Below are 13,658 nucleotides of genomic sequence, written 5' to 3'. Positions count from 1 at the left end.
CTGGTAAATGCTTAAGAGAATTGATATACTCAATACTCAATACTTTTATTGCTTTCCACATGTATTCTTAGGTGGTAGTACTTATAAATAGTTCACATGGACCCTGTCGGGCACAGCAAAATAAGTGGGATAGGAGAGAGGAAGCTCTTATCGGCTATGTTACTTATTATTGTTGACTAAGACTAAAGTAGTTATATAGGCAAATAAGTTATACATATTTATATTTTAAAGTTTTTTTTATTTTTTATTTATTTATTTAAACACTTAATCTACACTGTAAACTTGGAAGCTGTGTGTGAGCGCGTATATGTGTGTGTGTGTGTGTGTGTGTGTGTATGTGCGTGTGACTGTTGATGTCTTTATATTTTTATCATTTAGGTATTCGTTAATGGAATAGTAGCATTTACTTATAAGAAATTGTCTAAGTTTTTTTAAAAATATATTAATTTTATCTTCTCTTTTTATTTGTGCGGGTAGTTTATTGTACAATTTAATAGACATAACGTAGGGACTTGTCGAGTGCATTTTTAAACTAGACTTAGGTATATTTAGTTTAGCGCGGGGTCTGAGTTGATAGCGTGATTGGTTGTCGTCTCGTTGAGTGTACAGCTCTTGATGTTTACGGACAAATTTACATGATTCTAGTATGTAGATACAGGGGAGAGTTAAGATGTTGTGTTTTTGGAAGAATGGCTTGCAACTGTCTGTTTGCTCTATGTTTACGAGGATTCTTATCAGTTTCTTTTGCAGAGTGAAGAGTGTTATTGCATCTGTACTGTTGCCCCAGAGGGTGACGCCATAGCTAAGCCACACATATGCGTAAGCATAGTAGGTGGTTAGTGCTGTTTCGAAATTAGTGGTCTTTTTTATTTCACGGAGTGCGTACGAGAATTTTGAAATTTTTGAGTGTGTTTTTTGTATGTGTGGTTTCCAGTTAATGTGTGTGTCTATAACTAATCCGAGTAAGGTAAATTCTTTAACGGTTTCCAATTTTGAGTTGTTGAAGGTAAAGTCTAGGGTTAAGGGTGTTTTTTGATAAGGGTAGAAAGTTATTAAGTTAGTTTTGGGGTAGTTTATTTCGAGATTGTGGTCATTCATCCAGTTGCATGTTTTGGTAAGTATGGAGTTGAGAGTTTCATCTATATTTTCGTTGTTTTTGCATGATACTAAAATGGATATATCGTCTGCGAATAGGACACATGGGCTTTCTATGGTCGTAGGTAGGTCATTAATATAAAGTAAAAAGAGTAGGCACCCTATAACGCTGCCTTGAGGGATTGAGGCATTTATTATTTTACTGTTTGATCTGATTTTTTCAATTTCATTGCTTGCATGGTTATAGAATTCTATTTCAACTAATTGTTCCCTATCTTTTAAATATGATTTTAGCCAGTCGTGAGCTTTTCCGCGTATACCTATTCCATATAATTTGTTTAGTAATATACCAAATTGAACTTTGTCGTAGGCTTTGGTCATATCTAGTAATATTCCTATTGCGTATTCTTTGTTATTTATGGTGTTTAGGGCTTCTTGGATAAATTTATATACAGCTAAGGTAGTGGAACGGTTTTTTCGAAAACCGTTTTGACTTTCATTAAAGATATTATATTTTTCGCAGAATGCGTAAATGCGGTCGCACATAGCTTTTTCGAAGATTTTTGAGGCAGATGGTAAAAGGGCTATTGGGCGATAATTGTTTGGGTCGGTTTTAGATTTTTTTTTGTGAATTGGTTTAATTACAGATTTTTTTAATAAATCGGGGAAGGTACCTTCCTCAAAAGATTGATTCAGGAGCAGGTAAAACGGTAACGTAAGTTCGTTAGCGCATTGTCTTAAGAGCATAGGTGGTATTTCATCAATTCCGTGACTGCTTTTATTTTTTAAGTTTTTAATTAATTTGTTTACCTCCCAAGGGTCTATTGGGCTAAGAAACATTGTGTTCTCCGTGGGATTTAGTACAGAGGTATTCCCTATATTCGTACCAGATGGACTTGTGCTACTTTCTCCAATGGCTAAATTAAAATTATTAAAAATGTTGGCTATTTGTTTAGGTTCGCTTATATTATCATTATTTATTTGTAGTTTAATGTTATTATGTTCTTTTTTTGTTTTTTTGTTTGTTTTCTCATTTATTATACTCCACATAGTTTTTACCGTGTTATTAGATTTTTTTATTTTATTTACATAATGAAGCCTTTTTGATACTGTGACCAAATTTTTTAATATTTTTTCATAATTCTTATAATAGTTCGTAATTATAGGATTTTTATTTTTAAGTGTAAATATTTTTAATAGTCTTTTGTTTTTGCAGGAAACTTTGATGCCTTTCGTTAACCATTTTTTTTTTAATTTTGTTTTAACTTTTATTTTACAGTTTGGTATACAAAGGTTTAGGATATTTCTTAAGGTGTCATGAAAAACTTTATAGTTTTCATTTAGATTTTTGTTTTCAGGTAAGATTTTTTTCCAGTCGAGTTCTTTCAGTTTAGACTTAAACTTTAGGATATTCGCTTCATTGAATAATCTTTTTTTAATATACCAAGTTGTAGGTGTAGCTAACTGTGGTGCTGGTGTGGAAATGTGTATAATTGTACCGCTGTGGTCCGAAAACCCTAATTCTTCTACAGTTGTGTGTATTTTGTTGGAGATAGTGTTTGTAAATATTAAGTCTAGGCATGTGGATGTGCTCTGTGTTATTCTCGTAGGTATTTTTATGTGTTGTGTAAGTCTATATTCTAGCATGAGATCAAGAAATTGACTAGTCTTTATATTACTCTCTAAGATATTAATATTAAAGTCTCCGCCTATTATTATATTAGAATACTTATTATTTAATTATTGTTATTGTGACGGCTAAGATGAAACTAGATAGATGAAATTATGATGATGGTGGTACTCTCAAAACGGTAATGGAATGGGCTCATTTTTATTGCTTGTGAGTGGAATGGCGATAAAAACTATTGAAACATTTGGGCTGCGGGTTGTTCGAAAGAGATACCGCGGCCCTGGTACATAAAAGGCCTACGACGGAACACGACGGTTTTTAGTCAGTAAGAGTCTGACACTCCCTCACCGCTGCTAACCCACAGCGGGAGATGTAATGTGATTATTTTTGAAGTCGTTAAAAAAAGTACTACTGTACTTTACTATATACTTAGTATACAGGGTTATAGGTAAATCACTAACAACCTCTCAGGACCATATTACTAATATCATAAACTAAAACTTTTGTTCTATGACTTTTAATAATTCTCAGATTTTAGTTCATCAAAATTTTCACACAAAAATTAAAATATTTCAAGTGTACGCTCTAAAAGTTACGAAGTCTATGCGAAGCACAGTAATCAGTAGTACAAAAGACAGCGGAGGGGAGCGGGGCTCGGGTGGGGGGGGGAGCGTTTGACCTATTTACGAGCGGCTGTCAGTCGCTTTTATGCGCCCGCGTCGCATCATACGTGTTCTTGTAGCGAAATTCGATGGTGCGAACGTAATTATCTTTACAGTATGGCGTATCGATATTCAAATGTCGAGTACACGGAAATGGTGCGAATGCTGGCTAGGTGTGAAGACAATGTTTCGGAAGCCTGTCGCCAATACGCCATACGATTCCCAAACATCCCTACACCTAGCTGAGTAACAATGCTAGCCGCCACACAGCGGTTACGAGATTACGGGCAATTCCGGCATGCCATCAGGGATAGTGATCGTCCACCGAGGCACACAGTACGTGAAGAAGACGATATTTTGTTTTTTTTTTATTTGACAATCACAAATTGGGAAATCGTAGCGTAGCGATTTACCAATTCAAAAGTATGACTAGATACGAGAATAGTGCGCGGGAGGCGTAGGGTAGGTAAAGATCTTGCATTCATTCTAAAAATGCAAACCCTTCACCAAACGAATTTATTGTAATGTGTGATAATCTCGACTCGTCCGCACACTCTAAGGTCGACTAATCGCTCGACTGGTCTCGATCGGGCCTTTTGTTGATGAAGAAATGGTAGGGGCGTGCAAATTTTATCACTATAGCAAAATAGAGTTGAAATGTGTTAGATAGACCAATGAAATCTTGTAGGTTTGTTTTTGGCAAATGTATTATGTTTTATAAAAAGTCATAGAACAAAAGTTGTAGTTTATGACGTTAGTAATACAGTTCTGCAAGGTTGTTAGTGATTTACCAATAACCCTGTATAGTAGGTACATACTTTTTTTGTATTTTATCTATTTATATATTGTATTGTATATCCTTATATGAAACATACCTAGTAGTGCTCCGTCCCTGAGGGCTGTAAGGAGGCGGCGGTCCCCACACTCCGGTGGCGACGTCCACGGTGCCGCGAGATTCCACGAACCCTTCCGTTGTGAAGTTGCCCTGCGGGAAGCTGCCTTGACCCTGAGGTGGATAAAATACATGCCTAAAGTGTTTGTATTATACACAAAATGGGATTATAGACAAAACATATCGAGTTCTGCGCAATACATACTAGGTTCTGATGAAAACACATTTGCGTCTGTCCATAACATATTTTTATCTGCGCTAAAAATATTTGGATCTGTGCAAAATATATTTGAATCTGCTCAAAATATATTTGGACTTGCGCAAAAATGTATATTATAATGTTCAAACTGGGAAGAAATTAATGACAATATTACCTATTTTTATACGTAAATACACCTTCTTTTTCAAATGTTTTTTAATAAACACTGGTCATAGTGGTCATAATATAAATTGTTTGTTATTTTTTTCAGTTTTTTTAGTTTTATAATGCATCGATCTCAGTGGCGTGCACTTGGAGAGGCCTATATCCAGCAGTGGACTGCGATAGGCTGATGATGATGATGATGATGCATAAGGCCCTAACACATTTTTAAAATAAAAAAAAACTGACCTGCACAAAACTCCCACTCCCCTGCGCAAAGTGTCCGCTCCCCTGCGCAAAGCTCCCACTCCCCTGCGCGAAGTTACTCCCCTGCGCCCGACTGAAGGGGGCCTGCGTGTGCGGGTAGCGCTCGTCGTACGCCGCCGCCGGCACGTCGCTGTCGCAGAACCCGTATGCACTGTCACCCGATTGGGGAGCTGGGGGACGGCAGCGGGAACTGGGGGGAACGGGGGGAATAGTTGTAGTAAAGGCAATTTTTAGATTTTTTAAAGGTATACAGTTACTGTCAGTGAATTTATAAAATTATTGCTAGCCTCTTCCTGCACAAAGATGTCGTCTTTGATCACTACTCTTGCTTAATAATGTTTAGCGTTAGTCAGTGATATCCAAAATACAAAAAGAAGTACAATATACATCTCATTATAAACGTGTTTTGATCTTGTTTAAAAGGCTCCATGCCTTGAACACGATTTTTTATTTTTTTTTAAAAGAAAATTTACTTTAATTATTGACTCAAGATAATCTCAAAGACTCAAATAGTTGTACCAAATCAGCATTATACAAGGCAGCTAATTAATAGCTTGACAATAGTTTTCAATCGGACCTTTTATTCCATCTTAAAAAAAGTTGTCTTCAAGAAGGAATAAAATAACACTAGAACAGATTACGATCAAGAATACTCCATCTATCGTATAAAATATTAGCGTACAACTTACTTCTGACTATTACTCCTGGGCCACGGGAACCAGCTCCAAGCAGAAGTCTTCCTGCCGGTGCCCGGGTTTGGGGAATATAGGTTTCCTATACGACCTGAAAACAATACATATTAACTCTGTAAAACCTGGTACCACCTATGTTCTATGAAAATGTTTCTTTCTTAACATTGGTGGGTGTGATTCGCTCCAAACTTTTTATCGTGATGGAAGACGTGAGTCGTAGAGCAGAAATATACAGTTTTTTATTTAAAAAAAATGAATTTGTTTGTAAGAAAATAAATTAATGTAATAAAAAAATATTTAAAGGAACCTAAATAAATACACAAATCTCTTATATTATTATCTCTTATATTTTAGATAAACTATTAAAAAATAAAAACATTTTCTTTATAAAGATATTATGGTTTTTCATTTTGTGAAAACAAAAAATGAAAATTTAAAAAAAATATAGCAGACTCATCATCATCATCAGCTCAGTCAAAAAATATAAAAATTATGAACATAGTTTACCTGGTGCCCAGAATCTGTGCTGTAGACTGATGTCCCAAGCAGGTTGTGTGGGGTGGCACTGCGCACAACAGCTGCAGTTACTCTGAAAAAAAATCAAGTTGTTTTCAAAATGGCTCAAAAACCCGCTTTAACCGACTCAAAAAGGAGGAAGTTCTTAATATGAATGTTCGCTTTTTCCCAATGGTATGTGGAATTATTGTGACGCACAAAAATTTACATTATCTACATTTATATCTTCGGTCTACTCGCTCTATCAAACATTAACGAATACATTAAAAATTGCGTACGAATATTTCCAATATGTCCGCGAAATTGCAACCATTTTACGCGAACTACAGAAATCTAAAAAAAACACAGACAAGTTAGTTAAGTTCTTCCCAATATTTCCTTCTAATATACAGGGCGATTGGTAATTAATAAGCAATATTTTTTCCCCGGAATCTATTCGAGGAAACGATGAAGCAAACACAACGATAGCAGTGAACTTCTTTTGAATAATTTTGTTGGAATCTAGCCATACCAGTTTCTCAATATTTCTCTAAAAACCCAAGTTTATCACATACATCAATAAACTGAACTAGCTACTTCACCTGTACTTGTCTGCCAGCAGTGGGCGCGGCCTGGCCGGCGGAGGGTCGATACAGAGACCTGCAGCGAAGTTCCAGCTGTTCCAGTACATCTTCATATCAATAAACTGAACTAGCTACTTCACCTGTACTTGTCTGCCAGCAGTGGGCGCGGCCTGACCGGCGGAGGGTCGATACAGAGACCTGCAGCGAAGTTCCAGCTGTTCCAGTACATCTTCATATCAATAAACTGAACTAGCTACTTCACCTGTACTTGTCTGCCAGCAGTGGGCGCGGCCTGACCTGCCGAGGGTCGATACAGAGACCTGCAGCGAAGTTCCAGCTGTTCCAGTACATCTTCATATCAATAAACTGAACTAGCTACTTCACCTGTACTTGTCTGCCAGCAGTGGGCGCAGCCTGACCGGCGGAGGGTCGATACAGAGACCTGCAGCGAAGTTCCAGCTGTTCCAGTACATCTTCATATCAATAAACTGAACTCGCTACTTCACCTGTACTTGTCTGCCAGCAGTGGGCGCAGCCTGACCGGCGGAGGGTCGATACAGAGACCTGCAGCGAAGTTCCAGCTGTTCCAGTACATCTTCATATCAATAAACTGAACTAGCTACTTCACCTGTACTTGTCTGCCAGCAGTGGGCGCGGCCTGACCGGCGGAGGGTCGATACAGAGACCTGCAGCGAAGTTCCAGCTGTTCCCAGTACATCTTCTTGCGTTCATGGCTGTAACAAATTGTATGGTTTTAATCTATACGAGTATAAAATCTGGGTTGAGGAGGTCAGATAGGCAGTCGGTTCTTGTAAAGCACTGGTACTCAGCTGAATCCGGTTAGACTGGAAGCCGACCCCAACATAGTTGGGAAAAGGCTCGGATGATGATGAATTTATACGAGTATAATAAAGCTGAAACATTGCTTAAACGAGCAAATCTCAGAACCCACCACCAATGAAGTCCAAGCCCTATTTCGGCCACGGCGGCTGTTCTCATATAAGGAGATTAGCCAGCTGCGCAGCACATATTATAGTGCACGAGCATTTGCGCAGACACAGGTGAACTCACTATTCCTTCACTCTCACGACAATCGACACGACCGGAGAGAGATCAGTGTATCAATCACCAACTTCCAGACCCACAAAAGTATTAGACCGATTTGAAAAGTTCTTTCAGTATTAGCTCATTATAAAGCAAAATAAATTAAGAAATTCGTTGAGTACTTTTAGAGTGAATCTTTAACAGGAGAATAACATGTGAATAAAACTTAATAGATTTTTCTATAATTGGTTACCAATTTTAACTGGTCACAGAAACTAAATAGAAACTTCTTTCAAACAAAAAGAAAAAGTTTTGAACTCGGATAATTTTTCTGACGTCAAGGAAACGTCAAGAGTTTTATGAAAATAAAAATTCTATAATTTTAATTTTCACTAGAGTAAATAAGTATTAAAGAAACAAAAATGGGGCTAAGCAACGATTCCAATTCGCTCAGCGGCTTTGCCGTCGAAGTGTTAGAAAACGATGAGTTGGTAAGACTAGTGGAAACTCTTCGAAAGGAGATACGAATACTAAAACTGGAAAATGAAGTACTTGAAAAGAGTATTATAAGACTAGACCCAGCCTTAATGAACGGTGTGTACCAGGCCTTAGACTTTGCAACAAAATGGCAACAGCACGGTGGAGATTTTACCACAAATTCTTTAGGCAGTTTCGTTAAAACCCCTACGCAGTCAAAGTTCGGCCTCATCGAGTCCATGCTATCAGGCCCTTCTAGAATGTTCGCCAGCCAATCCAGACTGTTCCGTAGAGTCGACTCGTCTGGAAAGATCTGTGGCTCCGTCATGAGCGGTGGCGGACCTCGCATCAACATCAACGAAAGACTCGAACTGTTAGCTATTACCATAGAATGTACGAAAAATGATTTAGAGAAATGTAAGCGGAACGCTGCGAGAAAACATGCTTATTTGAAAGCTCAGTTGGAAGAAACACAACTTAGAACAGTTGATATAGAAGCATCTACCGTAGACTTTAATAAAGTAGTTGTAAAAGACAGTTGGGACCCGATCACGCTGCGGATCCCGGCTGAAGCTTGGCTCAAGTTCATGGCAGATTGGCAGAAGGCAACTGACAAACAGATCGGGAGACTACGCTTGAGAACAAGCACACTAAATATACAATACAGAAAGTACAAAGAGGAAGCCGAAACCAAGAGAGATTTGAGCCAAAATCTAACTCCTGTAGACTTTGACAAGATAAAAATAGAGAACGAAGAATGCATGAAAATACTAGAAAACAAAAACTTGCAACTGGACGAGTTGAAAACAATGACAGGGGATGCGAATTTGAACTTGACAATACATAAGAAGATAATGCAATTTATGAATACTTATTTAGGCAAAGTGGAGAAACTTAAGGCTCGGAGGGAACAGCAAACAGTGCAGTTGGAAAAGGAGACAAATTTGATACAGATACAAGCGAAGATTTTGAAGCAGAAACTGAAAGAGATAAGGAAAATGAGAATGGCGTACCATATTCCTAATACGAGTGACTATGTCGACGTGAAAGAGAAGACAGCCGAGCTGAACTATGCTATCAAAAGGTTGGAGACAAAACTTCATATTAAGAAGACTGCAGCCCATGCAGCTAGCCAGCAGTTGAGGGTATTATACAGTAAGAAAAGTTTTGATAGTTCAATAGAGGAAAATTTAACTGATGAGAAAGATGGTAAATCATCGAAAACAGCGAAATTTGATGAAAGTTCAGAACTGTAGAGTATTCTCCTTTCGCACAAATATCATCATCACGCTGATTGACGCTGTTTCACGCTGTTCCCAATTTTATTTGGGGTCGGCGCAATATGTGATCCTCTTCCATTTCGCAATGTCACTCGTCATACTGACACTCACTCCCTTCCTAGTCATGTCATCTTTCAGGCAATCCATCCGTCTTTTCTTAGGTCTTCCTCTTCCTCTCCATCCATCCACATTCATACTTAGCACTACTTTTTTCTTTTGTAAATATTTATTATGTATTTACTGATTGAAAATAATCATGTGGGTATTTACAAGTTAAAAGATATTTTTGTGTCATAAACCGACTTAAAAGTAGGTAGTCGCTGTAGCTCAGTTGGTCATGTTTGTATTTTTATGTGCGATTATTTCATGTTTGCCTGAATCTATTTTGATGCCGTTTTCAGCATATAATTTGTCAGAGTTAGGAAAAGGTTTTAGGTTTTTCTTGAAGTCGGTTGGCTTTTTTCGTTAAAAGGTTTTTATTCTTTTTTGCTTGAGACTTGATCGTCTACAATTTTATTATGGTTGCAATACTATTTTCCTCTACCTACAAACTTTATGTGAATTTTATGTTAGCGACTTTAGTCTTTATTTTATTTTTACGTGTTCTGTTTTAGTTCAATAATTATTATTAATTATGTTAGTCTAATTGGAAGTGCAATTAGTTTATTGTTTCAACAAGTATTTTATAAGGGTGTTTTATCCTTAAGTTTGTGTTATTTATCTTAATTTATGTTTAACTGTTTAATTAATGAGAAATTAGTTTTTATTTAATGGAAGGAATAAATGTGAATTTAAGTGTTTCTTTCCGTTTCATTTATCTTCCTTTCGTACTACATAAGATTACATACTATACCTAAAGCTCTGAAGAGAAATTCACCCACTATTTTTAGATGCGAAAAAATGCTATCAAAACTGAATGGCAATGACAATCATTAATCAATAGGAACATTAATAAAAGGAAATAAACCAATATTGCAGAACAAAGAACTTCTTCTTCTTGGCGAGTCGATGGCAACTTAAATTTTGGAGGCCCAATATTTCGCTATGCATACGGCATTGTCAGTAGCGTTATAAAGGTCCTCCACTATGCAGGTGTCGGGGCATAGTGGGCAGCATAGAAGGTGCCGCATGGTTTGTGGTATGGCACCACACCCGCAGCTGTTGTCGTCAGTGTAGCCCCACTTACATAGGTTTTCCCTGCACCTGCCTACCTGTGCACGTAGCCTGTTAAGAGACTTCCATACAGGCCACGGTTGGTCGTAACCTGGTGGAAGCCGTTCCACGGGTGGAAGGAAGTCAGGCAGAGCAAGTTCTTCCCATTGTTCGATGCGGGTCTTAGGAGCATCTTTAACTGGGGCTACACTGGCGAGGAAACTGTTCCTGCTTTTAAGTCGGCTGCGCGGTGGTCTAGCGCCATGTAGCGGATGACGTTGGTCCGTTTCTTGGCGCATTTTTTCCAGGGAGGCAGCCACGTTCCTACGTACCGCTGGGGGTGCAATTCCGGCGAGTGGATATAGCATTTGAACCGGTGTTGGTTTGAGACAGCCTGTTATTATTCTACACGTCTCATTAAGAGCTACATCCACCCCCTTTGTGTGCGTGGAGCGTCCCCAAACCGGGCAAGCATATTCACCGGCAGAAAAACATAATGCTAATCCAGTGGTACGCAGGACATTCGGGGCAGCACCCCATTTGGAGGTGGTTAGACGTCGCAGGAGGTTATTGCGGCTGAACACTTTCTTCTTGACGTTCTCGCAGTTGGTCTTATACGTCAAGGACCTATCTAAGGTAACACCTAGGTACTTTGGGCAGTCAGTGTGCGTGATGCGTACGCCTCTCCAAACGACGTCTAATTTGCGGTTAGCCATACGGTTGCGCAGGTGATAGGCGCAGGACTGTGTCTTGGCAGGATTCGGTTTCAGGGCGTTTTCCCTGTAATAGATGTCCAAGTCTTCAAGGGCAGCAGAGAGGTAGGTCTCGACCACTTCAAACGATTTTGCCTGCAAAGAACTATCAAAGTAGGTCACAACCTTCGCCCATAACAATGTATGAGAACCAATTCACGATAAAATACCTTTATTCGAAACGGCGAGACTACAAAACCATGAAACGAACCCAATAAACCCAATAAAGTGTAGAGAAACATCAATTTCAGTCACGAAACGAACCAAAACTATCATTTTCCGTGTTTACTCTAAATAAAACCTCTTTAGAAGGTCGAATAGTTTGTAACACGCCAAAATTAAACAGCACGAAAGTGATAGGTGATTCCAAACACGTAACCATAGCAACCGTTGCTACGATACCACATATGGATAAATATTCGCCACATATGGCAGATGACAATCCGCCAAAACACAGACAGGAATCAAACGAAGCTTTTGAACTATTTTATATTTGTTGTAATATTTTAATTTCTGAGTAAAATGTCGGGACTGATACATACAAATGTTAGGAGCAGTATAATGAGTCAAAATTCTCGATCCATCAGCGGATTCGGTGGACCAGAACTCGATATTCTGACTGATGCTGAACTTGTGAAGTTAGTGAACGATCTTAAAGAACAAATCAACATCTTAGGCATTGAGAATGAGATCTTAGAGAAGACTATCATGAGACTGGAGCCTTCGTTAATGCATGGTGTGTATCAAGCTTTTGAGTATGCTACAAAAATGAGTTCCAACACATCTTTGCAAGTGGGTAGTTTTATCAAAAACCAAGCGTCCAAATTTGGCCTTATAGACACGTTTATAAGCCCTTCGCGAATGCTAACGAGTCCTTCTAGAGTTTCCACCAAGAGAGTTGACTCTGCTCCTAAACTTGGTGGTACCGTAGTTTTCGGGTCCGGGCCAAGGATCAACGTTCTAGAGAGAGCTGAGTTAGTCTCTGTAGAAATGGATGTGGTCGTCGCTAATTTGAATAAAATCAGGAACAAAGGGGCGAAGCAACATGCTCTGTTGAAAGCTCAGTTAGAGGAAATCGGTATGAGAGTGTCAGACATCGAAAAGGCTAACAAGATGTTTCATCAAGAGGTGTTAGTTGAAGGCTGGGATAAGATAGCTCAACGGATCCCCGCAGAAATATGGATCAGGTTCATGACGGAATGGGTGAAGATCTCTGATAGCCAGATAGGGAAGCTGCGATTGAGGACCAGTACTCTAAACACACAGTACAGCAAACTCAAAGGTCAGATCAAGGTGAAAGCAGAGTTAAGTGAGAGCCTTAGACCTGTTGACTTTGAGAAACTGAAGATAGAGAACAGTCAATGTTTGAAACTGATAGATCACAAGTTACAACAGCTGGGAGAGTTGAAGAAAATGACGGGTGATGCGAATTTGAACCTAACTATACATAAGAAGGCTATGATGGAGCAGAACTCTTATTTAGCTAAAGTACAATCGACAATCAAGAATAAGGAAGACCAGACAGTAGAGTTGGACAACGAAAGAGATTTAATACAGATACAAGCGGATATCCTGGCTCAAAGACTGAATGAGATACGGAAAGTTAGAATGAAATATCAAGTGCCGAATGTCATGGATTATGTTAAAGTGAAATGGGTGGTTACAGACTTGAAGCATGCGATAAAAATGCTGGATAATAGAAAGCATATACAGCAAATAGCTTTGACATCTATTAATAGGAAACTGCAGACAATGAGTACTATTGCTGCTAAGAGTGATATAGCTGCTAAAAGCGAGACGAGTTATAAAAAAGAATAGTATAAAGGTAATACTTGAAAAGAGAGAAAACTTTGGAAATGAAACAGGTGTAAGAAATTGTATATTTTTAGTGTCTAAACTTAGTTCCGATCTAGTCTTAGTAATGATTAATTTAAAAAATGACTTTAAAAATATAATATTACTCATTATAATGAGATTGAAACAGATAAAAGATTGAATATTAAGATTGGATCGGTTCTGGATTTAGCCATGTAAAATAAAAAAAATTACACTTTGAAAAAGGAAATGCGGACGTAGTTTTCTCTCGAAAAAGTATGAATTGTGTAAAAAAGGTAGGTGGTGTAATAATGTTGCTAGATATTTTATTTATTCCAATTATTACATAGATAAATTATTTAATAAAGTTGTTAGTTAATATATTGCAATTATTAGATAATTTATTTTTTATGATTTTTTTACTAAATAAATCATAATGGAAATATTTATCATATAACGT

The 13,658-nt window shown here is 38.0% G+C and overlaps 3 protein-coding genes and 1 long non-coding RNA gene across 6 annotated transcripts in view; 2 read left to right on the top strand and 2 right to left on the bottom strand.

The window, feature by feature from the left end:
* The window catches only part of LOC110379917 (uncharacterized), a 49,392-nt gene that overhangs the window by 4,515 nt on the left and 31,219 nt on the right, over positions 1 to 13,658 (bottom strand). For all 3 annotated transcript variants that reach the window (XM_064042192.1, XM_064042193.1, XM_064042194.1), the window contains 5 exons: positions 7,307 to 7,412; positions 6,107 to 6,188; positions 5,597 to 5,690; positions 4,890 to 5,097; positions 4,263 to 4,393 (listed from right to left, as the gene is read on the bottom strand). In XM_064042192.1, coding sequence (XP_063898262.1) covers positions 4,263 to 4,393; positions 4,890 to 5,097; positions 5,597 to 5,690; positions 6,107 to 6,188; positions 7,307 to 7,412 — 621 coding nt within the window. The remainder of the gene's footprint in view (positions 1 to 4,262; positions 4,394 to 4,889; positions 5,098 to 5,596; positions 5,691 to 6,106; positions 6,189 to 7,306; positions 7,413 to 13,658) is intronic.
* Positions 1 to 13,658, bottom strand: part of LOC135118962 (uncharacterized) — a 115,599-nt gene that overhangs the window by 83,529 nt on the left and 18,412 nt on the right. The gene's annotated exons all lie outside the window — the stretch shown is intronic.
* On the top strand, positions 8,053 to 10,235 carry LOC135118959 (coiled-coil domain-containing protein 113-like). Its single transcript, XM_064042176.1, has one exon. The coding sequence runs from the start codon at positions 8,145 to 8,147 to the stop codon at positions 9,453 to 9,455; it is 1,311 nt and encodes a 436-aa protein (XP_063898246.1). The 5' UTR covers positions 8,053 to 8,144; the 3' UTR covers positions 9,456 to 10,235.
* LOC110379919 (coiled-coil domain-containing protein 113-like) lies at positions 11,826 to 13,492 on the top strand. The gene has a single exon (XM_021339743.3). The coding sequence runs from the start codon at positions 11,906 to 11,908 to the stop codon at positions 13,199 to 13,201; it is 1,296 nt and encodes a 431-aa protein (XP_021195418.3). The 5' UTR covers positions 11,826 to 11,905; the 3' UTR covers positions 13,202 to 13,492.

Source organism: Helicoverpa armigera, chromosome 27 (assembly GCF_030705265.1).
Source record: "Helicoverpa armigera isolate CAAS_96S chromosome 27, ASM3070526v1, whole genome shotgun sequence".
NCBI classification, from domain to species: Eukaryota; Metazoa; Arthropoda; class Insecta; order Lepidoptera; family Noctuidae; genus Helicoverpa; species Helicoverpa armigera.
Note: the sequence above shows the minus strand (reverse complement) of the source record. Positions and strands in the feature narration are given on the sequence as shown.

Coding starts and splice junctions, on each gene's coding strand:
- LOC110379919 (XM_021339743.3), top strand. CDS start 11,906: ATGTCGGGACTGATACATACAAATGTTAGGAGCAGTATAATGAGTCAA.
- LOC135118959 (XM_064042176.1), top strand. CDS start 8,145: ATGGGGCTAAGCAACGATTCCAATTCGCTCAGCGGCTTTGCCGTCGAA.